Raw genomic sequence first — 27,391 nt, forward strand, 5'->3', positions numbered from 1 at the left:
CTTAAATAAAACAATCAATGTTTGGTACAATATTATCGTATATTACTATCATTACAAAAATGTCAATGTTAGCAAAAATAATCACAGTCAGACACTTCTAAATACGTTATTTTATTGCAATAATTGTCATTTTGTTATGAAACTGTCAGCTGTTTTGTGAATCCACAGCTGATTCAATATTTGGACATCAGACATCGAGTTGGTTAGACGTTCATTTTATAACATAATCCAGTTTCATAAAAAAACATAAAGCACACACCACAACTATAATAATAATATACACCCTAGAGTCACATAAAAATCTAGGCTACAATATAGGTCTTTAAAAAACCTCGACAAGTCCTAAATTTTACATCTGTACATATTCACTTAAATACTACTTTTGCTGTCAAATACATGCCATTTGTGACTTACAACATAAAACTAGATTTATCGATTAATATAAACGTACCAAATTAATTTTCAATATTATTATTATTTCGATTACTCATCATTATTCGACATTACGTATTTTGTTAAAACTACATCAAATTAATTTTAAAATACGAATTCGCACCACCGCTCGCAAGCGAAATAGACAAAATAAAGGTCAGATTAAAAAGAAAGATAGTGACTTTGGAGAAAGGTTCAACAAATTCTTGCTTGTCTATGGCACCATCCTATTATCTATGGTAACTTGCTCATTCAGGTATCTCAACGTAAATATAATTAGCTCATAATCCATTTCCTAGTGAAAAATAGTAATAAGAATCCTCAGCCATGAAAATACATTTGTCTTATAATAAAATTAAACAGAAATTCATTAAAAGTCGTTGACGCATCATAGTTGCTAACATTCCCTAGTGAACCACCTTAACTATTATAAAATACAAGTACCTGCCTTAAAGTACTTAAATCGAATTACAAATATAAATACCAAAATCTACTATTTACATCTCCTAACAGTCAAATTAGCTAAAACATCTAAAACCCATATTAGAAACATAAAGTTTGTTCATTGTGATTTGAGCAATAACCGAGTGAGGCCTCCAACATCGTGCCCACTCGCAGTTCTAACAACCTACACCGCGACACACGTGTCGTGCACATTGAGCAGTTTAACAAGTAGAGACCAGCTTATCCTTTCTTGAACCTTAGAACTGTGATGGTGACTACGAGGAACAGAGCGATCCAGATGAGGGTGGAGATGAAGCCCATGTAGACCTCGGGGTCGGTGATGGGCCAGCCGCGGGTCAGGATGGACCGCAGCGAGGAGGTCGCCAGCGTCAGCGGCAGACACGTGGAGATGTAGCGCAGGATCCACGGCATGCCCTCGATGGGCCAGATCACACCGCTCAGCAGCAGCGTGGGGTAGAATGAGCCGAGTGCTAGCTGGATCGCGTTTCGCTCCAGTTCGCACGCGGCGGAGATTACGAAGCCGAAGCACATCCCGCACAGACCTGGAAAGACGAAGATAACTTGGTTGGTTTTGGAAGAGATAGCAGTAAAAAATTTAATTTGAAACGAAGTCTAAGATAGTAACTACTTAGGATATTGCCATAAAAGGTGATTGAGTTGTTTAAGATTTAGATTATTAATATGGATTGAAATGGGACTTATGTTCATCATCAGTCGTTCATTGCACTTTTCTTAATATGTGGAATGTGGATTGCTATAAAACTCGGTCATATTTCTTACTTAGTTTAGTAAGAAATCTTATACCTAATCAGAAAAATAAACATACCTTGCAACAGCGTCAACAGCACCACAAAGAAGATATTCCCGTTACACTTGACCCCGAACACCAGTATCATGAAGACGAGCACGAGCGCGGTCTGGCCGCACATGACGACGAACTGCGTGACGACGTGCGAGAACAGGATCTCCCCGGGGGATACGCCGGCCACCCACGAGCGGTCCAGCAGCCCCTCCATGCGCTCCACGATCAGCGCCGACGACGTCAGCGCCACCGCCAGGAAGAACACGATGCTGGGGGGGGGGATATTGTAAGGGTTAGTCCTGTGAGATTCTGGTCAAGTATTCGGTAGACAATGTGTTAAACTGGCTGTTCAAGGAAACTTGAACTTAGTATACACAATATACATTAAATGACACGAAAGAAGATAAGCTAGGGTGATTAATTGTAGCCAGACACAGCCAAGGGTCTCTTCATCGTCTTAATTACGAGTGAAGTTAAGACAACATTGTTTTCGTAAAGAGCTACATATACTTGCTAGAAGTAAAGTAAATATTTATGGGGTAAAAAGCCTCCATGAGTGAAGTATCAACAGTGTTTATATACACCTACGTCAGTGGTACCCTGGAATGTCAGTAAATTACGCCATCCTAATTGGCCAATCCTTACACCACGCTGAGAAAGACATGGAAAAATTCAAATATCTTAAACAAGTGTACACTTACGTGAGAATAACACCGGGAGCGACGAAGTCAGTGAAGGAGGGGTTGGTGTCGCCGTAGATGGGCTCCTTGAAGTCGATCGGGATGTCGCCCACCTTCGGGTTGTAGTCGCAAGTCGACAGCAAGTTCTGTCGAAGTAATAACGTATTTGAATGCTAATGACCTGGGCAATGGTTACTTTCAAATACCTTTTAAGTCTATTAATTACATAAATCATATCTAAAACTCAATTTCTACGATAGAAATTGCTCCACAGTATTCTAAGCGGAATCAACTAAATTTAAAACGAGTTACAGACATTTTTTTAATAGCTAAGCTTTGTATTTATGATACCAATTCTATGATGTACGGTGGCCTGCGCCTAAAAGTATACAGACGGAGTTTTTAAAATAGCGATCCTTGATGATGAAGGGACCAGCTACATCTGTTATAAACCGGGGACGTGTTGTGTGTGATGTGTGTAGCAGTGGTGTTTATGTGAATGTGCTTGAGAAGCATGTGAGCTTGATATCGCTATTTTAAAAACTCCGCCTGTATACTTTTAGGCGCAGGCCACCGTACCTTCATAGATTATGTTTAATAACGTCTGATTACATAACTATTGAAGTAGCATGAAAGTATTATATTCATGCAACACATTGTAAGATTATTGTTCCAAGACAGCTTGACAACATCTGCAGGGGATTACATAAACGTTGTAATGTAATAGTTATATAGATTATGTAATAATATCTTGTATGGGGCCTAGATATCGCAACATTCTTTACGAAGCTGATATAATACCATTGTTAAGTGACATAATAATCTTTACTGATGATTTAATTTGGGTTAATTACCTTCGTTGGAAGAAATACTTTTCGGTGAGTTAACCTGAGCTTACATACCTACATCGTGTTTCAAAGGACCTTAAAGTATAGTATCGGACTATTATGAAAAAGGCGCTTACCTTAGCGAAGTCCCTGTATGAGAACTGTATATCTCGGTTGAGCATGAGGCCGATCTGCTGGTTGGACATGTCGAGCCACACCTGCACTTCTGACGACTCGATGGTCTCGTCGTCCGCAGTGTCAGCTGTGGAGTGCCAGAGGAAAATATGTTAAATACTAGCTAGTGGTTATATGCTGAAACGCTGGTAGCTCAGCAAATATGGGCTCACTTTTCATCCAAAATTGAGATTCAAGGACCTCTCAATCAACATCGGATGTGATGATGAAGGAAAATAAATACACAGTCTAACCAAAAGTGTTATAACGTACGTGTTGCATACCACTACCAGAAGCATACAAAGCGGCAATTATCTCGCCTAATGGACCATTGCGACATTTAATGTCAACGGAAGCACAGACCAGTCTTCTACATTAGACAAACAAAGAAGGTCACACAGTTCAAGAGATTCAACATTCACCTAGAAACTGGAAGAGTAACTTTATTGTACACTAGCTGTACCCGCGAGCTTCGCTTTGCCTTAAAAAGTTTTCCCGTGGGAATTCCGGGATAAAAAGTATGCCTACGTTCTTTCTCAGGGTCTAGACCATATGTATACAAAATTTCATTCAAATCCGTCTAGTAGTTTTGGCGTGAGAGAGTAACAGACAGACACAGTTACTTTCGCATTTATAATAGGCCTATATCGCTGGCAACTGTCATAGCGAAGGTTTTGGATAGTATGCTTGACCGGCGCCTGGGTGAACATAATTCTATAATTATATTATATAATTATAATACATTCACGATGCACAATTTGGGTTTCATCCCAATCTATTCACCGAAACTGCCATGTTATGCCTCAAGCATACTGTCCAATACTACGCTGACAGGAGGACGCCGGTATACGCCTGTTTTTTGGATTTGTCCAAGGCATTTGATCTTGTATCATATAAAGTGCTGTGGGATAAAATGGTAAAGGAGACGACACTACCTAGAGAGGTAATATCGGTTCCTAAGTATTGGTACGGCAATCAGACTAACTGTGTGAGATGGGCTGGGAGCAGCTTGTCGGATACGTACAGGCTGGAGTGTGGAGTGAGGCAAGGTGGCCTAACCTCCCCAAAGGTCTTCAGCTTGTACGTCAACCAGCTCATCGTTGAGCTCAGCAATGCCCAAGTTGGTTGTTCAATTGACGGGGTAGCTATGAACAACATCAGCTACACCGGCGATATGGTTCTGCTGAGCCCAAAGGTGAGGGCTCTCAGACATCTACTGGCTATATGTGAGCCCTTACAACCGCAATGAATTTCTAAATTTTAAAATGAATTAATAGCAAATAATGTAAAATTAAATTGATCGGATTATTTTATTTACTGTCTTATATTTATAGCTATGTAATTATTTTTTATGTAAGTATTCTTTTTTAAGTGTAATTCGACATTCAAATACTATAATAGTTTGTTATAAATTTTATTGCAATGAGATTCTTATCTTTAGGTACTTTGCATTGTTCATGCCTTGCCTAGAATAATTTTGTTATAATAACTCCCGGGCGCCGGCGGAGAGGCAGGCCGAGAAGGAGATGGCGGGACGACCTCATCAAATATTTGCCGGATTGGGAGGTAGCCGCATTGGATCGGGATGAGTGGAAAATTAAAGGGGAGGTCTTTGCCCAGCAGTGGGAAAATACATAGACTATTCATAAAAATAAAAAAACTATCTATAATAATAATATACCAATATCATGCATATTATTTTAGTTAAGTTGCTACTGTACAACACCCTAAGGGTAAAATAACATTGTACCAAAATGCATAACAATAATTAATAGGAACAACTTATGTGACATGTTATTTAAGGTACTAAATAAATGAAATGAAATGAAGTTGGTATACAATACTTATAAGCTTAATAATTATTACTATAATAATATGAGCAGAGCTAAGTACCTATCACAGCCATGCATTAACGTCCTCTAAGTAATCATCAATTTTATAATAAGCTTTTTTACAGAGTTTCTCTTTAATGTAACACTTAAACTTATTCTCTGGCATTTGAGTAACTTCTGTTTTAAGCTTATTATAAAATCTAATACAGTGTTTAGTATAGTGACTAACAATAGCATAAGTTAAAATTGTTACTAACATTTCATATCTGAAATAAATGAAATTGAATTGAATAAATAAAATAATAATAAAAAATATTAGTTAGGATAAGAGCCAGGTAGCCGGTAGTAGTGACGGCAGAGTCTTAAAGATCTCCTTGTGTCTAAGTCCAAAAGCGCACGATTGCTAACACATGAGTAACTCAAGATTACATTAAAGCTTTTATTACGGCCTATTTATTTTGTTACTGCTGGGCAAAGGCCTCCCCTTTTTTCTTCCATAATACCTACATTGAATCTTAGACCTAAAAAATATTTGCAAAACTGTCTTCTCTCTAAAAGCATTACCGTATCAAGCGGTAAAAATTAGCAGGATTTATCATAATAACTTACCCAAAGCCAGTCTCGCGACCAGAGAGTCTGTATAATTCTCATTGAAGTAGATGGCGCCCCACGCCTGCCCCTCTTTGACGGCGTTGATGGCGCTCTCGAGGTCAGCGTAGTACTCCTTGATGATGGACTGGTTCTTGAGGTGGTCGAGGTAGCGGCAGGACAGGTTCTTCATGGAGCACGTGTTGTTGTACGGACAGTAGCCGTCCACTACGTTCACGTCGTTGTTTACTATCGCCTGGGGAATGAGAAACGGGGGGTAAGAATAGAATAGCATAGAATACTACTTTATTGACAAATTAGAACACAAAAAGGTTAGTGTTGGAACTAGGTAAAATATCTTTAACGGGCTCAAAAAAAGGAATTCATAAATATTATGTTTTTAAAGGTGATGAGTACGTAGATTTTCCTCAATTTTATCAACGATAAGATATGGAATATTACAAAATTATATGAGACATAATTAGAAGACCCATAAATGGTTGGTATAATTGATCGAGGTTAATCGCCACAATTACGTTGGATTGCGGAAAATTCGAGTTCACAGCGAATCATTAAGATCGTGCAAAACCAACAACCAATAGGAAAAAGATCATTAAAGACTGATGTCAATTAAAACAATAGTTTTTGTTGATACGTTACGATACATGTGATTGCTTTGCTAATCTATTCATATTCTTATCCGTGTTAAGAGGATAATTTGATAAATATTCATTTGCATCTCCTTCCTTGCCAAAGGCCAAGTTGTGGTCAAAGTGCTTGGCCTCCGGTTTGTTTTGAGACCCATCAAAATGGATAGAACATACCACTTAAGCTATCTAAGTAGCGTTGACCTTGTGTCACCACGATGCTTCATTGTACAATTTGCTTTTATGTAAACATGTAGGTAGTCAAGGGTATGTTTAACAAGGGTCAAAAGCACACCCAAAATTTGGTGGTACCACCGCGTATTTGAATGCACCATAGCGTATTTGAATAAATTTGTTGCAAAAATATTGAATTTGCGTAATGCTGGAACTCTATGGCATAGCATTGACAGTTACTTTAAAGTCCACAAAGACTCACCAGTCTCAGCCCGACGGGGTCCCGTCCGATGGCGAGACAGAACAGGATGACCTGCATGACGGGCAGAACGAAGATGAACAGCATCACCCCGATGTTCCTCCACATGCGCAGGAAGTTCTTCTGGATCAGCGCCTTGATCTTCCCTCGGGAGGTGAAATTCAGGAGTGGCTGTGGATGTAGACAGGGATTGTCAGTTTGTTGTCTGGTGAACATTTTCGATTGTTAAGGACGATGATTTTGGAGAGTTTTATGAGAGGTTAAAAATCAACAAAGGTTTCGATACTGTTCATTTTGCTCTTTTGACAGAAGAATTGCCTTTTTATAGTCATAATTACTTCTTATTTTTCTATGCGAGTATTACAACAATATAATCATCAAATAACAAACTCCAAACATGAGATGTGCCAACCCGTCTCAAACACCAAAACACGTGACTACAAAATCATTATTTGCCAACAAATCTGATTAATTGCTGTGCAAACTACTTACACGTTTCATAGCCCCTAGTTAGACACACGCGATACTTTATACGCCATTTCATAATATAATCTATCATTATAGCATTCAGGAAGCCGATTGGTCAAGAATTGCCCCGGTTAGGTTAATTGACCAATGAGACCTTGAGGCGTAATTATTGTATCGAGTAAAGGAAAACCTGAATGTTTGTGATCTCTGGTGATCTAGGACCTGGCTAATGGTTCTGACTGTGCAGTACTTGGTAACTTATTACTCACTTTAATAGACAATAAAGTAATAACAACTAAATAATTGGTGTCTAAAGAGATTGAATTAGTAGTTCAGCATAAAATAAAAGATGATACAGTATAAATACTTAACGAAGACTTAGGTAAATCGCGTTTGTTGCACGCTATCATGGGTAAAAAGCAATAACAGAGATCAAATGATTCAGCACTTATGAGTCTACATTAGGTAAATATACAGTAAGCATAAAAATAAGGAAGACAAACTCACACTCAAGCAGTCTCCGCAGTCATCACAGTCGGCCTTCATGCTCGGCGCGATCTTGCCGGGAATCTGAAATGTACAAGAATACTCGTCAAACACAGACAATGAATTGATACATCATCAGATAAGCTATCACTTTCTATTATCAATGCATCAGTAAGCAAACTCTAAAAGCTGCTTATGTCATACAAGAAACTTTTGATAATAAATGGCATAAGAAGTGGCCATTAGATAAGTGCTTTTAAAAGGTTTTTCACTTCACTTATATGCACACAAAACTCTTGAAGATGAAGTCGTTCTTGCTTACCAGAATAATTTCACAATGAGATTTATTTTTATAATAAAAATGTAGACAAGCCTTTGTATTTACGATTATAAGCTGGTAGTCTCGGTTTAGATTATACAGTCTTTGTTGGAATTGTGGAGTATGGTACAGTCATTGACTTATATATTACTAGCGTAAGGACAGGCCCTACCGCCCTAGAAAATGACACCCTCGCGTTGGCCCTAAAATCTCATAAATCTGTCATAATTTGTATGAATTAGGGCCAGCGCGCGGGTGCCATTTTCTTTTGACAAAACGTTCTGACGGGCGTATCCTTCCTTTTGAAATCATTGGGTACAGTGTAGAAATTCATTCTCCATAGTAAAAAGTCACGTGACAAACAATGTTTCTGTGGAAACGGTATTTTTTTGCAATTTTTGACGTTTTAATTTCATTTTCGAGCTTATAGTTATATACTGCTCATGTATAGGTTTCTGATTTTTGCAACACCTGTAGAGGACCATTTTAAAACGCTAACAAGCTAACATGCTAACTACATCTACTACTACCCCGTACTACTAACTACTAATAACTCACATCGCCATTACTAACGCCATTGTGGTCCGTGATGAGCACCTCCTTGCTCTGGTGGAAGTTGAGTCCCTTGACGTGCGCATCCTCGTGGGCGTAGGGCGCCTCCTCGCGCCGCGACAGCTTGGTGAGCCCGAGCCCGCCGGCCACTTGCAGCTCTACCGCCTGGTTGGACTGACCTGCTGGTGTGGAGACAACATGGGTGAAGACTAACTTTCGGGAATTGAGTTCTAAGGGTTTCCCGCGGGAATAAGTAGATTATGGAAATTTATTAAATTGATTTAGTTGTTTTGGAACCTATTCAATGCCAAACAATGACATCTTTCCTCCTTACAATACTAGTGTATTTTATAACTCTTTTGGATGAAGATACAGGTAAGTAGTAAGGAAATGGTAGAAGATATTTTAGACATTATTATTTCTTTGGTTGGTTGAAGGGAAGCGGCTGAAGAGAGGCTGGCTATTTAACTAAGGGCAATGGATCATCTATTTGAAGACACCCTTTTGGGGAGCTTGAAAGACCACTGACAAACGTGGCTTTAGTTTTTCCAATTTGTACTCAATTATTTTCCGTACAACATCCGAAATGGTAAAAGGATTCAGTATAATATACAATGTGCCTATATATGGTATCCAGTATCATCATCCCCAAAAAGGATTTCACCCACTAGGGTTTTTTATCATATTTCTAATCGAAACCAAAATCCTCAAGTCTACCAATCTATGAAAGTTTACTATGAGAGTTTACACACACATTGAGAGTCATCTATTTTTAACGACCTCGGGACACCAGCTACCGTTGCGGGTCAGAGGGCAAAAGGCGGCGCACAATGCAAGGCTGCCACAGAGCAGACGGTTGTTGTCTATGACATTAAGACTACTCTGTGAGTTTGCGAAATAGCGCGGCAAACTGTGCATTGTTCTGGGCTTTATCGTTTTACCTTCAATGGTTATTTTTCACACGACGCCGGCTTTATGCAATGCAGGTAATATGTTCGATAATTCAGGAAGACAATGTACTTGAACTTTGACATGCATTCTGAGATAAAGTGATTAAAGTGTTTTGCTCGTAGGTACTTAAATAATTGAAATGGTTTTATACCCATCATATTTATTGATTAGGTACTAAAATGGAACTCTTATAATGTATTTTGTCCTTTTAAGGAGTAGCTAAGTACTCAGGAAACAGTTAATAAGGAAGAGCATTCCAATGAATAATTATAATTACAAACCAAAGTTTGCTTTGTCTGACTAACGTGTATCCGTGTACTTTACTCATTTAGCACTTGTATGCTAATTTATTTAAGTTCTCATCGAAGCATCAAACTTGCAAGTACTTACGTCGAAGAGCTATTAATGCTCACGTTATTTAGGTAGGTACTCGGTAAAATTAGCGACGTATTAGCATTTTTGTCAGGGACCTTACGCGTTTAAATCTGTGATGGAATTTTCCATGTTTTATCTTAGTTTTAATGTCTGCTTGTATTTCTAATCAAATAAATATATGTTTAGATCATAGAGTTGATGTTTTAGGGTTTAACTACGCCGTTCTTCCACATAACCTTAATTATATTTATTTTGGTTTAGAACTGAGGGTTCGTTACAGAAACTAAGGGTTTAAATAGCTGTTTGGAGTAGGATCGAGATGATCCTACTTAGAGCTTCAACCATGTTCCTCACCCGTTTTTACTTTTACTTTCATAGCGAGCCGCGGACAAACACTAGACTATAGTTTGTCATCTCAGTGAAAGGATAAACCAGTCGGGACTTAAATAAGGACTTAGTCGTCGATAATAGGATCAAAAATCTAAGTGCGGGCAGATAGATATCAGATTTTCTCAGTTCACAATCTACCAGGACATCATGTTATGGAGGAGTACTCACCCTGTTTCCGGGACAGCTTGAGGAAGACGTCTTCGAGTGAGATGCAGTTGTACATCTGCAGCAGCGCCTGCGGGGACTGCTCCGCCAGCAGCCGCCCGCTCCGCATCAGCCCTATCTGCAGATACCAGGGACACAGTCAGTATAGGAGACAAACCTATCTGGATATACATAGCAGGGAGGTAGGTTTGTATAGGAGTCGAAAGGAGGAGAGAAGAGTATCGGGTAATTGGATACGCACTGCGAGGAACGAGGGTTGTAGCGCTCCTCGGGAGAGGCCTATTATATCCAGAAGCGAATTACTTGATTGTAAATAAATATTGTCCTTTAAAGTTCGACAATAACAAGTGTATGTCTTTATTCGCATTCGCAACCGAGTAATGAAATAACCATAAAATCTATTCAACGTTTATGGCATGGCACTTAATTTTATTGCTTATTTCCTCAGCCAATAGGTATGTGTAGATTCTTATTTGAAAATAACATACCTGGTTGAGATTTAGACTATCTATAATATTATTAATTGAGATTGGGGTCTTGTGAGAAGTCTATGTTGGCTATATGTGACTTGTGTGTTATGTGCTGTACAGTACGATGTGGTATACTGTAATATAGTATGGTACGGTATGATGACGTGTGAGGCAGGTATTACATGGTACTACATGGTACTGAGTGGTACAGGTGGGTACAGTGAGTACAGGTGGGTACAGGTGGGTACATATGGGTACAGTGAGTACAGGTGGGTACATATGGGTACAGTGGGTAGAGGCGGGTACAGTGGGTACAGGCGGGTACAGTGGGTACAGGCGGGTACAGGCGGGTACAAGCGGGTAAAGGCGGGCACAGCGGTACTCACGGTGTGCGCCTGGCGCGCCTCCTCGATGTAGTGCGTGGTGATGATGACGGTCTTGTCGGCGGCGCCGGTGATGCGCACGAGGTGCGTCCAGATGGACTGGCGCAGCAGCGGGTCCACGCCCACCGTGGGCTCGTCCAGGATCAGCAGCTCGGGGTCGTGCATCAGCGCCACCGCGAACGACACGCGCCGCGACTGACCCCCGCTGGGAATATAGGTCCATATTACACACACAGAGACACACGAGTCAAGGCTGACCACCGCTGGGGATTGAGATATTACACACACAGGCACAATAGGCCAGACTTGTCCGACGTTGGGGGTAGAAGTCAAAGTTGCACATGTTTCACAGACATATAGAAAGGGGATAGAATATTATCAAATATTAGATACAACTCCTTCAACTCCCATCCGAACGAAACGGAGAGCCCAAGAGAATATGGTAAGAGTTTAGATTATCCCAATATTCGCAATCAAAATGTAAACATTTTATATAAATCTAATTACCAAATGACACCAAATTTTCCCACAAAATTAGTATATCGAATGTTAAAATGTAGTCATTGTACAAATGACAGTTTTTACGGATGTAGTATTTAAATTATGCTTAACTGTTTTGTTACTTTACTATTAATAGGCGACTAATTTATTTTTAACTATGAAGAGTTACGCAATTTAGTTACAATAACGTATCTTGTCTTTACTAAATGTGATTCCGGTATTTATTTAATGAACTTTGAGCTATGACTTAGTACCTACATAGTATAATATTAGAAGCCGCTAAGACCAACAGTAGTTTAAGTTTTCAGAAAGTATCTAAACCTAAATCTAGGCAGAACGTGAAAGAATAAGACGAAATTTCAAGTGGGACATTCAAGACAATTTCTTTTACTTGTACCTGTCTCATTACCCATTCATCTGTCATACACAAATGGTCACACAACTCATACATCTCCTCACTAACCATTCTAGACGAAACCGTATCGGAACGTAACTGTTATAGAAACAATATGGCGGCAAACACAAACAAACCGGGCACGGCTATTAGCAACAACAGGACACAATGCTCATTACATCTGCACGCCTCTTACTAAGTAGAACCGATGATGTAGCGTGACCAGGTACTTTTGTCACTTTAAATACTGGAACTGACTAGATTTGTTACTACCTAATATGGTACGTTCGTAGCTTGGACAACAGTACCAATAATACACATAACTTTTGACTGCCTTTTTATTCTTAGATTTAAGAGACATAATAATAATTTCTCAATGAAAGTTTTATTCCATTTTTGTAAACTCATGTAGATTACTGGTATATCTTCAGTGTCCACACATGTTTAATGTTCATATAGATATAAGTTTTTTTAAATCGGTAAATAACTAATGAAAACCAATGACTAAAAGACTAAGGTATACTTTTCCATCTATGGACATACTGAAATGACCACGCAACTGTATCCTGAAACTGAAAAAGGCGTTGCTGTCACCGGGCTAACACAGTTCCTTCAGTTTCAGACCACTTGTACTGAATACAAGCGTAACGGAAAGAGCGTTATTCATAAGAAGTTATTTGCAGACGAGACTAATTTTGAATAACGGATTTTAGCAATTTTCGTTGACAGTATCTTTTCAAAATAATGGCTGCATGAGCATGATTGAGGACGGAGTACTGTACGGCTCTGTAGCTGTGTTGTGGTGGGACATTGCACTCAACAAGCTTGTGAGCTGTAAATGTCGGTCTCAGAGATCTGCTTTAGATCAAGAGGAAACTTGCATCACTAGACGGTATGATACACTATCGACCAGGCATCGCATCGCATCGCATGTCCCGGTACTGCAGTTACTGCGGAGAAAGCGAGCGAAATTCACTAAAAACACGCACAGACACATCTGTGTTATATCATACACCACGTACAATCCACAACGTCCAGAGTACACACTTGCTGTTCTAATTCAGTCCTTACAATAGTCACATTAGAACTATACTCGTAGATTAAATTTGACAGTGTGGAACTAGAAAGGATTGTACGAATAGGCACAGTCATTGGATGATGATAGTGCAATATGGTGAACAGTTTACGAGATCCGTCTGGTGTGATGAAATTAGAGATATCTGTCTGTCATTTAAAGTTACGATTACGCAAGGAAATTTTGTTATTTACTGGTATATTTTTAGAGGCTGCTATGGATACATTGGATGATGCCAAGTACATAGTTGCATAATGAGTATCATCGTATACAATGTATGAGCATTATTGAAAAGACACTCGGTCATTGCAAATACTTATTATAAGAGTATTACATAAATTATAGGTTTAGATTTCTATATTTTACTATTTAAGTACAACGAGCAATACTACATTATTTGACGGTAGAGAGACACATGGAGAAACAAGCAAACATTGTGCAAGTTTGCGGAAATATGCGCAAGGTTTTACAACAAAACATGTTATTTACTTTCCATAAAATAGTAACAGAAGCCGACCCTTTGTTTGATCTTCAGGAAAAACCCGAGCAGTTCTAAGTAGCGATCTTGTCGAGTTGTAAAACTAATACGCGCTAAGTGGCCCGACAACTTGGATCATGATGACTGGCAGTATGATATTTATTACAGTACAAAAAAACCGGAGATCGGAGTATTTAGATTTGAATTTGAGCAACCCATTAAGCCTTCACATACTTCACATATATGATACGTGAGTCGTGAGCAAACTGACCATTTCTTTATTCAATACCTAATTTTAATGCAGAATTTTATTGCGAAGACAACGCAAGGTCATTGTCTGATGGTGCGTTCGATGTATTTAATAAATCACTTACTAAGCACAACAACGAGCATTGTGTGAGTCAGGCACGGACTGTAGCGTCAGCATTTCTTTAAAAGTGATTCAATGTCACCACTGCAGAGTGCAGTCAGCATTTAATTAGCAAATAATTTATTTTCTAATTATATAACACCGATACTCAACAGTTCCAGCTTAATTCTGATCTGATTTTGGGGATTACAAAACAATTTGTGATATTATTTAAAATGGGTATGTATAGGAAAGCTCTCAGGCGGAGTAAAGAGATCCCTACAGAAGCATTCAAATGGCACCCTGACAGCAGATGATGAATACTAGACGACAGAGAGACATAGCAGCGAGCTGTCAACAAGGAGTATCTGGAGCAGTTCTGTGTGTTGTTGTGCATAATTATTATGTTCAATTTTAAATATCCTAGACGAGTTAACTTAGCACCTGGCCAAAAAAAAAACAGATTTAATGTTAAATTACAGGGGTACCCGGCGTGACCTCTGGAGCCAGGAACCAAGTTAACTCATCCGGATATCAGTTACTATAAAGAGTAGCATCATTCATGATAAAAGCTCACCTGAGGTTCTTGACCATCCGGTTCTCGCTGGGCAGGTCGAGGAAGTCCAGCAGGAAGCGCAGCCGCTCCAGGATCTCCGACGTCTTCATGCCGAAGATCCAGCCGAAGTACATCATGGTCTCCTTGATGGTGAACTCTCCGTACAGCGCGATCTCCTGCGGCATGTAGCCCACGCGCTTGCCCGGCACGCCCGAGCCTGCAACAACACACCACGAGTCACACACCTGCAACACAACACTAGTCACACACCTGCAACACAACACGTGTCACACACCACCACATAGACAGATGCGGCATGTAGCCCACGCGCTTGCCCGGCACGCCCGAGCCTGCAACACACACAACATGAGTCACACACCTGCAACACACCACGAGTCACACACCACCACATAGACAGATGCGGCATGTAGCCCACGCGCTTGCCCGGCACGCCCGAGCCTGCAACACACACAACATGAGTCACACACCTGCAACACACCACGAGTCACACACCACCACATAGACAGATGCGGCATGTAGCCCACGCGCTTGCCCGGCACGCCCGAGCCTGCAACACACACAACATGAGTCACACACCTGCAACACACCACGAGTCACACACCACCACATAGACAGATGCGGCATGTAGCCCACGCGCTTGCCCGGCACGCCCGAGCCTGCAACAACACAACACGACTCACACACCCTGCAACACAACACGAGTCACACAACCTGCAACACAACACGTGTCACACACCACCACATAGACAGATGCTGCATGTAGCCCACGCGCTTGCCCGGCACGCCCGAGCCTGCAACAACACACCACGAGTCACACACTCTGCAACACAACACGAGTCACACACCACCACATAGACAGATGCTGCATGTAGCCCACGTGCTTACAACACACTTTGTAATATTTGTACAATAAAGAGTTAAATAATAATAATAATAACACACCACAGCATGAGTCACACACACACAACACACACACACCCTGATTGTACCTTTAGTCCCGGGCTTGCCGCCTGCTTGCAGACCTCACGTACCTTTAGTACCGGGCTTGCCGCCTGCAGATCTCACGTACCTTTAGTCCCGGGCTTGCCGCCCAGCACCCAGATCTCCCCGCTGTTGAGCTTGCGGCGCCCCACGATGCACGACAGCAGCGTCGTCTTGCCGCAGCCCGACGCGCCCAGCAGACCGTAGCTGTGAACAATTACATACAACGGTTAATAACAAGGCTCTCACTAGAAATTGAGTACTTAAATCATAATTTTGGAATCAATCTTCTCTCGATTCTGGCTGCCTAACTTGAATTAATATTTCTCTCGTGCCTGAGCAGGAAATACATGTGACAGAACTTTTATGACTACAGCAATGTTAAGGTAGGTACGAGATATTCTTAAATAAAAGAGGAACACAGGTAACGATGGCGGAAATGTTATACACTCACGGGCAATGAAAAGGTTCCACTTGAAAAAAAGCACCAAATTACCCCTAAACGGAAAAGGCTAGCTTAATGATGCCTTCTGCAATGTTGAAGTAGGTACATCCGAATATACCAACAAAAAACGGTAATATTTTGTTTAAGTTTTAAATGATGTGTTTAAAAAAATTGGGGTCTTTTGGTGTCGGCATTTTGTCAGTGGAACTTTTTCATTGCCCGTATGAGTTTGTCAAATTTTACGTCACAATATTCATCAGATTGTATCAGTTTAAACTACGTCTACAAGCTCATACATATTATTATGTTAGTCTAAATGTAAACCCATTAGGAACTTGGTGACAACTAGTCCATCCAGTTTAGCGGCGGCGAGAACCTCGTCCCTTTCCAGTTAAATCAACAAACACCTGAGCTCAATCCAGTTTTGTGGCAGATCTGCCTACCTACCGGTGAAATATTGTAGCTGACTAATGAAGCCATTTAAATTCAGAATAATATCGTACCATCATATTGGACGTAATAACTCGCTGATGTGTTGGGTTAGGTTTGATATGAATGAGACACCAGTTCCAAGAACTAGAGTTAAAACATAGAAAGGATACATCAGTGAGTTTTAACCTTCTATAATATTCATATAATCCAGGAAATACCTAATAGGAACAGAATCAATGCCCTAGCCTTATTAGTGTATGACTGTAAACTCAAGTTTAATTACCTAATGTGATGTATAATTTTCACTGCCTTAAGTTAGAATGACCTTCAAATTGTTGATTCATCATAGCTACTGAGTGGTTTCCCGTTAACATCAACATCACGTATGGACACGATCGCTATTCCTTTAAGCTTTAATGAATTCATTATTGTATAAAATATTGAAATAATTTAAGTTGTTTATTTGTGGATAGTTTATCCATCCACTTGATCACTATTGTCTTCTCTGTCTCATCGTCATTATATTTATCTATACTTTAGTGAGTTTAGTGCTTATAACAAACAACAACATAGTATATCGACACAGACTGTTTAAGTTCAACTATCATCATTAAATTCTTTTTCACTGTGATGGCGCTGATTTTGGATTCTAGCTAAAGATAGATTTGCTCATAAACTTTCTGTATTAATAAATATCAATACTCAATACTCAATACTCAATCTTTTATTGCATCCATAAGTAAGTTTTACAGGTGTTAAATACATTAAATTAAGAACTATTAGATTCATGCAGTTATTGAAGGCAACATCAGCTGTCACCAATCCACTCATCCACCCGAGTAACCTCGCCTCGGTCCCGCCAGCGCGGATGCACCTCGCTTGCTAAACCCCGGTGTGGCAACGCGGTCCTTGATGTTGCACACTGCTCGCTGTGAGCCGCTCATTCGTCGAGTGTGCAATGTGTAGGTACGGACTGTGTGGCATACTGGGTGCACTTGTGTGCCAATTGCTGGGATTCAAACTATGTGATTTTTATCAAAAATCAAAGAGTATTCCTTTTTATTAGGTAAAGGGAGTACAGCACTTAATCCGGAATTTGCACTATAACCTAAATGCTACAGAGATATGAAACCGAGGCTAGTACAATATGCGCACGACTGCCGACTGTCATTGGACGGGTAATCAGAGGTGGGTTGCGAGCGAGCCACCCCTTTTCGCTGTACATTTGTACTCACTCAGTCTATTCTGAATGATGAATAATAGAACTGACAATTATGAAAAGTTTACGTTCACCTCACAATGTGTATGGTTTTTTGGACATCTACATAATACGTATGAACCAACTCAATAAAGGAATGCTGATAAAACTTAAAAGTCTAAGAATACTTATACCTATCTTGTATTTTATTTTATCATTACACCTTTTCAACACAGAATGATGTCAAGACTGTACTGATGGCAATCTAGATTACTACTAGCGCGAGATACTAAGTAGATATAATGTGGTATAATGCTAGTTTTTAAGCTTATTTCGTAAGCGATAAGTAGAGAGCGGCGTCCAAGGATATCCGAGGCTCCTCAGTAGCTGTAGTCTTACCCCCCTTATTGTATCTTAACTGTGAGTTAATTACATACAACCTAATATGAAATAGTCCATACTAAAAAGTTGAAGAGTTTGAAGACCATTGACTGTGATATATCGCAGACAGATAGTGGATGAGGATTGAGGAAGGTCGAGGACAGAGTGTTGTGGCGCTTCAGGGTGGGAGAGGCCAATACCAGCAGTTCACGACTGTTGTTTGAAAGCGTACTTCATAAAAGTATACTCTGTCATATCTATGTCTACATGAAAAACATATAGGTGATAATGCATGAACCTACAAAAATATTTATGAAAATGCAAAAAACTTAACGTGTTTTCAGATACGAGTACTATGTAACTACGTAGCCGTTGCAGTTTGGGTAATTAACATTTAAAAAATACTCAGTTCCTGTTCCTTATATGTTTTAACATTTATAAACATATTTAAAACGGAGAGCTCATCTGTCTTAGATGATGTACACAGTGAAGATTTTTCACAATAAACTTTTATCTTTTAAATGAATCTCTATAATAATCGCGAATCGCTACCCACAGGCCGAGTCTATCAATAACTATCGGCGTTCTTCGAACAATGGCCGAGGTGTTGATGATTATCATTTCATAGTTCTCAGAGGCTAAACATCTTTTGTCTGAGTCCGTCCTTGAGAGGATGATGACAGCTTCCTATGAGTACAGGATGGTAATGAATAAACTATTAAAAACTTAAGATAAATAAGTTTCTCTTAAAATAATTTAATCTTTTTCTAGCTCTTTCGCAATTGATTATAAAATAATGTTTATTATGTGGTATGTAAATGCAAAAGTTTAATTCAATATTTTCAGGAAATCCTTTGCATCCTTTTGAATATTCACAAAACTGAATTCACATACATGACTAAGTACAAAGGCTTTGTTTTATTAACGCATTAGATAAGATCTTTCTGTATATATAAACTGGCCAGTGCAATGACTGCACTGTCGATTTTGAGGCGCAGAAGAAGTAGCGATATTTTATATGCGTGCTAGCAGATCTCAGAGTTCACATTCAGTACCTAGTGAATCGGTAGGCATATTTTGTAAAATATAATAAGTACTACGTTCAAAATCATAAATACGACTGTTAAAACCCTATTCCCTTCTAAAAGTATGGGGTACATGAAAGTAATCTATGTTTGCTATATCTCTAGTGCACCCGTCATAGGCAGTCAGCGACATTATCCACGCTAACAAACCCTAGTTTTTATCACCGACTCGCTATGAACAAGTATGAAAAGATAACAATATTATAGGTATACAATATTGGTACACCTTCCTCATCTATTCAAGTCCCACCACCCAAAGGTTGACGCGTTTTCAGCGGGATGTTTATAAAATAATAATTGTGAAATGAAAATATAAGCGTCCTACAGAGAACTGTGGGAAACAGAAAGGCAAACTATGGGATGTTTGTTTTTGTGCTTATCAATATTATTTAGATCGAAGTCAGTTTTTATTCACACGATTCTATTTTCGACTCTGTATCTGGTCAAACTGAGCAACGTTACATCACATAAACACTCGGTAATATTATATAAAATATTAACCTCCTATTTTTTATTAAATGGAGAGGGAAGTAAGTTTTTACTGTTGTGCTCAATATCTGGGGTTCGTTTCCCAGACAGAAATCACTTTAAATTAATTAATTAATTCCATATCTAAGGTCCGATGGCGACCGAATGGCGTAGTGGTTAGTGACCCTGACTAATGAGCCGAAGGTCCGATTCCCGACTGGGGCAGACATTTGTTTAAACACAGATATTTGTTCTCGGGTCTTGGATGTGCCCGTAAAATGGCAATAGCGGGCCTATTGGGACTAACATAACACTGGCGAAAAGTGGGTGCAGCAATGCACCTCCCCCGCAAGGGAGTACATTAGTACAAGGTGTAAGTGTTTGATTTTTTTATAGCTAAGGTCCTGTTAATATGATGATTTTCATGCCAGGCCCTGTTAGTATGGCTCAGGATCAGTGGTGGAAATTCCACTTCTATGTACCGAAAACCAAATCCAAGTGCAAATTCTTGATTTTATACTTCTCCATATAAAAAATATAATATTTATTTCGTCTACCATAAACTAACCAGAAATGATTATATCTGAGCAATAACAAGTAAAACACGTTCTATAACTATATTTATACTGGAACTATGTAAAACAGGTTGTCAAACATATAGTTATAGTAATTTGAATAGATTGCTCAGTTATAGAGTAAACATAGTGGATAGAGGAAATAGGTAAAATATCTTATAAGATTTCAGTACTGTTTGGTACAGTCAACGGAAACGTAATCTTATTCATTACGCAAATAACTGTTCGCAAAAAAACTACTCTACCCGGGAGTCAAAAAGCGCATAGCTATTACATAATTGTGCTTTAAACATAATTGTATCTTTCGAGCACTATCAAGCATCTCAGGAGTTATGACTTATGACCATCATGATAGTACAATTATTGCGCTACTTTATATTATACTGCGCATATACTGCACTGAACTATTTATTTATACTTACACTTTTTGTACTAAGTATTATATTCTTTCTTGTATTTCTCTGTCTTTAGTGCCAATAAAGAGTATTGTAATAGTAATAACAGTGTGTACTCACATGGTCCCCTTGGCGACGGTCATGTTGAGGTTGCTGAGCACGTGGTTGGGCCGCTTGTTGGAGCCGTAGTGCTTGTACGCGTGTCTCACGCACACCGCCTGTTGCCGCTTCGACCACACCTGCAGCAGGGGAGATATGTTACCCTGGTACCAGTAGGATAGGAAGCGTCGTGAGCTAGCAACTCACGATAGGAAGCCTCGTAGTAAGAGCTCATTTTAGGCTATGTTAGCCTAGTACCAGCACGAGGGTTGCAATAAAATGTTATTCCGCGCCAACGACATACGAGGGCCATGTTACCCTGGTGCCAGCGCGATAGGAAGCGTCGTAGTAAGAGCTAAAGTGAGCTGGCGACACAGAATAGCTATGTTAGCCAGGTACCATCACGAGAGTTGTAGTAAAATTAATGTTCTTCCATGACAGGATACCTAAGGGCTATGGTACCTTGGTACCAGCGCGATAGGTAGCGTCGTAGGAAGAGCTCAGGTGAGCTGGCAACACACAAGAGCTATGTAACCCTAGTACCGAAATATGTTAGAAGCTAAAATTCAACAGTTTTATAGGAACTTTATTGCAGATTGGCTATTAACAGAGACAAAAGTTGTGTTCCAATTTGGCATGTGATATAATGGTAAACTCCATGCACAAGTTAGCTTTAACCGAGTTTATTCAAACAAGCCTCCAATATTTATAATTTACGATCAAACACAGATATAGTAATGGAATTTAGGCATTTGACAGGATCATAATAACTTCGATCTTTTGGTTATAATACTTATAATCCAAGCCTACCTACAGAATTATAAACATTTCTGTATATCAAGGTGTGTATCTAATGGATTTAGATTTTAAAGCTATTACCTCTTTGTTTCGAAGCCTTGAGGCCAAATGTAGAACTCTAAAACACTTACAATTATGCATAATGTTTTATACATAAGTGTCCTTTTTAGACAACCGTTGTGCATTGTCCTTGACTGCACGTGATTCATACATTCCTGGTCTCTATGTGGTTTCCAAAGCCTTTAAGTGTTTTTGTTAAAATTAAGTTAAACACAACCACAAAGGTTTTTAATTTGATAGAATATACTAATTAAAAGGACAAAGAAGTTATTTATATAATTGATTCTGATGTGATATCTTATAATTAGCACCAATAGCTTAAAAATGCTCAACGGCCGCAGAAAGGTCTGCTATCAGTCCAATACAGTTCCGTGCGACCTGGACTGCTGAACAAGAGTATGCTCGGTTCTAGTCCGCTCGTATAAAAAACAGCTACATCCGATTCCGTTCATCGGTTGCTGTTGTGTGAGAGTATCACGTGTTTACACATCATGCTCAGGGACATATGAACAGTCAATCGATCTGTGCGCACTCTTATCATATAAACGCCGCTTTAAGGTAAGCATCCACCTTTCGGCATCGCACGCAACGGACGCATCTCATTCAGTATTCTTTGTAAAGAAATTCTTACAAGAGCGTCCACTTTATCGCCATTGCCGACGACGCTTCTCCATCCATTTATAATAATCATTTTGATGCGAGACGTACGACACCGATGGTGGACGCTTACCTTTACGGGCCGCGTGCGCCGTGCGAACTCTTAGGTCAAGTTAAGGATAATGCTGATGATGATGTCGGCACTCACCGAGGCGTCCTCGTCGAAGGGCTGTGAGAACTGTATCTGGCTCATCTTGGACTCCTTCTCGTCGCCCGGCGGCGACGGCGGCGAGCTCTCCCTGCGACAAACAAACAGACACACGTTTTATAAAGTGACATTAAGATACAGTAGGAGAAGACACAAGTATAAATACAAATCGCACCCTAATTCCAATACCGTCACTATATAAATGGGTAGATGCGACACATGGAATTGTGGTCCTGAAACTATGCGGTAAATAAAGACACAGAATTAACGCGCAAATCATAGTCCGTAATAGACATCGGGACATTAGCTTCCTCCCGCCTAATGTTTCAGTATCTAATATAAATAATAAGAAATCCTAAACGCTAACACGTAGTCATTTAACATAATAATATTGTATCAACGTCAGCGAATGTGCCTGAGGACGCGTCACAATAAATCTATTTATTTTATAGCCCATTGTTGTCCTGACGGCGGATTGTGGTGGCGGGACAATGGCCGCCTCAACATCATCTTCATCGTTCTAATGTACAGCCCACCCAGGTGATATAATGTATCAGTGATGTGTTCTTTGTTAATTGTAATCTCATTGAAATTAGCCATGCAAGTAAGAGTTGTAGCTGATAGTAGATCAACTAATTCAAGCAATGCCTGCCCAATAGCAGCGATTCTCTTACTTTTCAGACATATCAGTCCTGTTTCCCAATCATGAGAACAACTTAGAACAGATTTTAATGTTGCCGTTTTGATAGCTAACTACGTAAGTATATCCTTTTTGTATAAAAGTTCAAACGTTCAGTTAGTGCCTATAGTTTTATTACACATTTAAATACCAAATCTATGCGCAAATCGTAGACATCCATAAAGTTAGTCTGTCCAGTACAAATCACTTCAGATATCTCAATATCGCCGATAAATAGTGATCGACCAGTAATAAAGCCCAGAGCCCAGCCCACACAACACTACAAGTGCTAAATATTTCGCAAGGCTGAGTGGATAGTAAACAAAATTGAGAATATATTGAAATATAATAGATCGTAGGTATATAGGTATTCGTACGATCTCCGGATGGATGAACAAGTTTCTATAGCCGCCATCTTGAGAATAGTTCTCAGAATGAGTCTAACCGTATTCCTATATTCTAGCTTCTCAATAGCAAACGGGCTTAGCGAATCCTTTAAAAGGATATTGACCTTTCCATAGCATCTTCGGAAGGTGAATGCTTTGATCTCTATTCATAACATAGTCACGTATTCGTTGCTTTATTCAGACTTAAAAAAAATCCTTTGTCAACACAAGTTTTTGTATTCTCCAAGGTGTAGCGCGCATTTAAAAAATCTAAGTCATCGTAGTTTATGCCCCTTGATTTTTAATTCCGGAGGCAAAGGAATCACGTATTCAGCCTGCCGACGTTTTGACATATCGCTCACGGTCACTGTGGCGAAATTGTCTCGATTACGATAGACGCAGCGATTAGAGCTATAGTCGTCTCTCTCTGGCGCACGCGACCTTCAGCGGCGGACGCGAGCCGCATGGACGCCCGCGGTTACGTCTCCCAGTTTCATCACTCGCCGCTCAGGTATTCGGCTGCTAATTATGTTGAATCGATTTGACGTAGTAATCGACCGACTCGTTCCGATTCTTGTATAATTTATACATATCATTTTATTAGTGCCTTACATTTATTTATGCGAATTTGAACCGAAACTGGTTTCGGTGATAAAATCAGGCCGTTGTTTAAGATAACTAAAACACATTCTGAATGACTGTTACAACGTTTATGTAAGAAAATTAAGAAATATGCTTTCTGTTTACTGGTATCTTAAAGAGGTGTTTACATTTCGTTGCATTCGAATCGGTAAATTAATTTCTGATTAAAATGGTGCAGTAATCGATTGAATAATTTCTGTGCATTGTACTATTTCTTATAATCGATTCATGCGTTTTATTGGAAAATTCGATTGTATTACTATTACTGCGCAAACTTAAAGACCGGTTTTATAGATCTAGAGCGGAGCACGCGAAATTGTATCGGTTTACTTTACACTAGTTATGAACATTGAGAGATTTTCATTAATATTGACAGTGAAATAAGTAATATGAAAGAATTTGTTTTATTGATTTCTTTTTTATAACTGCTCAGTTATACATAAAATACTAATTTTAAACCTAAGGAGGGCCTAGCACCGCGTAGCAGACTGTAGAATACTAAATATTAGCGCCCAGTTTGCATCTGCAAATCCTACGACGCTACAATTTTTACTTGAGTGAGGCAGGAGGATCACTCGTAAGGCTGCGTTTCCATTGACGCGGAGCTGGGCGGAGCGGTGCTTAGCGGTACATGAATTGTCCAATCACTATGCTCGAAATCTCCGCTCTGCTTCAATGGAAACAGCACGAGCGGAGCGGGGCAGAGCTGAACGGATATTCATATTAAATAAGCGAGGTGATGCGGAGCGGAGGACAGCGGGGCGGTGTGGAGCGGAGGACAGGGCGGTGCGTTGCGGAGGGTAGCTAGGTATATTTATATTAGTAATTAGTACTTGGGTCATTATTGTTAATGTGATGTAAACGTTTCGAACATTTCATCATCACACGTTTGGAAATAAGTTGAAAATTCTCCATGCACGGAACGATAATTTATATGTTGTCGAATCCAGAATTTATGTTTTCTCTTCATATCCAAAAAAGTCCCAACAGTCAATGCTACTTCATCTGATTCGTTATCTTTGTCTTCAAGTAAGGAAAGATATAAAAGGATTGCTTTTTTCTTTTTAAGCGACAACATGACGTATGCTCTTTCTGAAAGATGGAAACAAACTGAGCGCAAAATTGCACAACTCCAAAGTTTGCTCCGCTCCGCACCGCACCGCCCCGCTCCGCTCCTCTCCGCTCTGCTTCTGTGGAAACACTCACCACTTTTCACCGCTATTCTCCGCTCATCTCCGCACAGCTCCGCGTCAATGGAAACGCAGCCTAAGTATTTCAAGACCTTTTCCTCAACCCCAAGGGCATGTTCTAGTAATTTAACCGCACTTCGAGAGGAGGTCGTCATTACTGCTGACATGATTGCCACAGTTGCATTGTTCCGAGTCAGGGATAGTGAACTCTCGTCTGTGTCACAGCTCGGTACATGGCTACCGGAACCGGCTAGTGCTACAAGAGTGCCGAGAGAATGTCCTCTAATTCGACTGACAGACAACATCTTTAGTACAAATTGCTCGCTTGACGCTACATCCTGAGACAGGTATATGACGTTTCTGAGGTATATTATGTGAACTCTCTTGCTTTAACTCTGCACATGGCAACAATAGAGTTTATAGGTACTAGCAAGTTCATAAAATGCACGGGCCGCCGCTATATTCACATTATATTATATTTTTTACAAATTAACGTAAACTTTCATCAACTTTAATTACTGTTAATATATAAGTACAAACATTACCTAAGATTTTTAAGCTTATTTCTAAACGATTGCTTCAAACTCTATATAAAAGATAGTATATCTTAGTTGGTCGAATCCCGTGTCGCGTGTCTGTAGTTGCTGGTTCGTCTGTACTCAGCTAGTTACGGCTCCATCAACCTTGGAATATGGAAATATTCCGCCATTTTTCCGTGTTTTACGATGATCAAGACTATTATTGTTCTAATAGGTATTTGAGTCGTTATTCTTTGCTTATGTTTCTTAGCTCCAAGTATACCATGGGCAATGAAGGTCAATTCAAAAAACATCTATGAACCATCTTGATAAACAGAAAAAACATAATGGCTTATAGTCAACATTATTATTGTAAACATATTATTTTGATCAGTTATTTCGGCAGTCATTCATTACATGATAAACAAGTAGTAGACAATCTAATGGACATTACATGAGAGCAGTGGATCTGAACACATTCTCCTGAAGCCGACAGGCGTGAGTCAGCGAGGCGAAGCGGCGGCAGCTGCTGCCTTCTCTAGCCCCCTTCCTCCTTATTACAAAACGGAGACTAAAGATAGTTTGGACTACTGATTTATGAGGAATCTCTGGAATATAACTAGTTCTAAACCAGAACTATCTTTAGTCTATGTTTTATAAAAAGGAGCCTTATGTTTTAAGTTAACATTATAGGTAAGAAGTATGCTCAGTCCAAGTGACTGAATACTTCGAATACTATTCGTAATTTTAACACGTGACACACAATCAGTGGAATCGGATCATATTATTTTTTCTAAAGACTGGGCTAGGACCGAGCATACTATTTACGCTATTTCGTGCTAAAAAATATTTTAAAATCTCTATGTTGGGATCCACCAACCCGCACTAGGCCAGCGTGGTGGACTAGGCCTAAAACTTTTCCTTGATTGGAAGGAGACCCGTGCCCCAGCAGTGGGAAAATGATAGGTCGTGATGATGATGATGAATATTTAAAAAGATCTACCCTCAATTTATCGAAATCAATCGAAAACGGTAGAGAAAAGGCGCTTACAGAATGACAAAGTAGCAAACTAAAATACATTGATTCTATTTATATGTGTTGTGCAAGGTATACAAATGTATTTTAAGACTAGTTTCTACGTATCTGAGAAATAGATAAAGTTAGTAAACTTATTCAAAGTGCGGCCTTGTGTTCAGTTCAGTTTCCTTGTAAGGAGGCAACATCCGCTGGAGCTAGGTACATACGAGGTACACCTCTACTTTGGCTAATATTTGATCTAAAACAACTTGCAATGGGATTTGACGAAGTGGTTTAAATACCTAAACTCTGCAACTTATATTATTCTAAAACGTCTGATAAAAAATACAAAAATACTAGAGTACGTATAATAGGACGGTTATTATATTACATTAGCAATAAGTTTTAAGGCATAACTATCAG

At 39.5% G+C, this 27,391-nt stretch overlaps 1 protein-coding gene across 4 annotated transcripts in view; it reads right to left on the reverse strand.

Moving 5' to 3' along the window:
- Positions 1-223: 223 nt before the first annotated feature.
- LOC105379958 (ABC transporter G family member 23) overlaps positions 224-27,391 on the reverse strand; it is a 63,691-nt gene continuing 36,523 nt past the window's right edge. For 2 of the 4 annotated variants that reach the window (XM_038111676.2, XM_038111678.2), the window contains 14 exons: positions 22,536-22,626; positions 20,894-21,012; positions 15,883-16,001; positions 14,814-15,009; positions 11,443-11,644; positions 10,590-10,704; positions 8,712-8,887; positions 7,856-7,918; positions 6,884-7,051; positions 5,822-6,056; positions 3,344-3,468; positions 2,401-2,525; positions 1,724-1,968; positions 224-1,439 (listed from right to left, as the gene is read on the reverse strand). In XM_038111676.2, coding sequence (XP_037967604.1) covers positions 1,117-1,439; positions 1,724-1,968; positions 2,401-2,525; positions 3,344-3,468; positions 5,822-6,056; positions 6,884-7,051; positions 7,856-7,918; positions 8,712-8,887; positions 10,590-10,704; positions 11,443-11,644; positions 14,814-15,009; positions 15,883-16,001; positions 20,894-21,012; positions 22,536-22,626 — 2,302 coding nt within the window. In that variant the 3' untranslated portion in view covers positions 224-1,116. Of the gene's footprint in view, positions 1,440-1,723; positions 1,969-2,400; positions 2,526-3,343; positions 3,469-5,821; positions 6,057-6,883; positions 7,052-7,855; positions 7,919-8,711; positions 8,888-10,589; positions 10,705-11,442; positions 11,645-14,813; positions 15,010-15,802; positions 15,819-15,882; positions 16,002-20,893; positions 21,013-22,535; positions 22,627-27,391 lie in introns of those variants that run through there. The other 2 variants (XM_038111677.2, XM_048630536.1) reach the window with 2 other exon arrangements.

The sequence above is a fragment of the Plutella xylostella genome, chromosome 26 (assembly GCF_932276165.1).
Source record: "Plutella xylostella chromosome 26, ilPluXylo3.1, whole genome shotgun sequence".
NCBI classification, from domain to species: domain Eukaryota; kingdom Metazoa; phylum Arthropoda; class Insecta; order Lepidoptera; family Plutellidae; genus Plutella; species Plutella xylostella.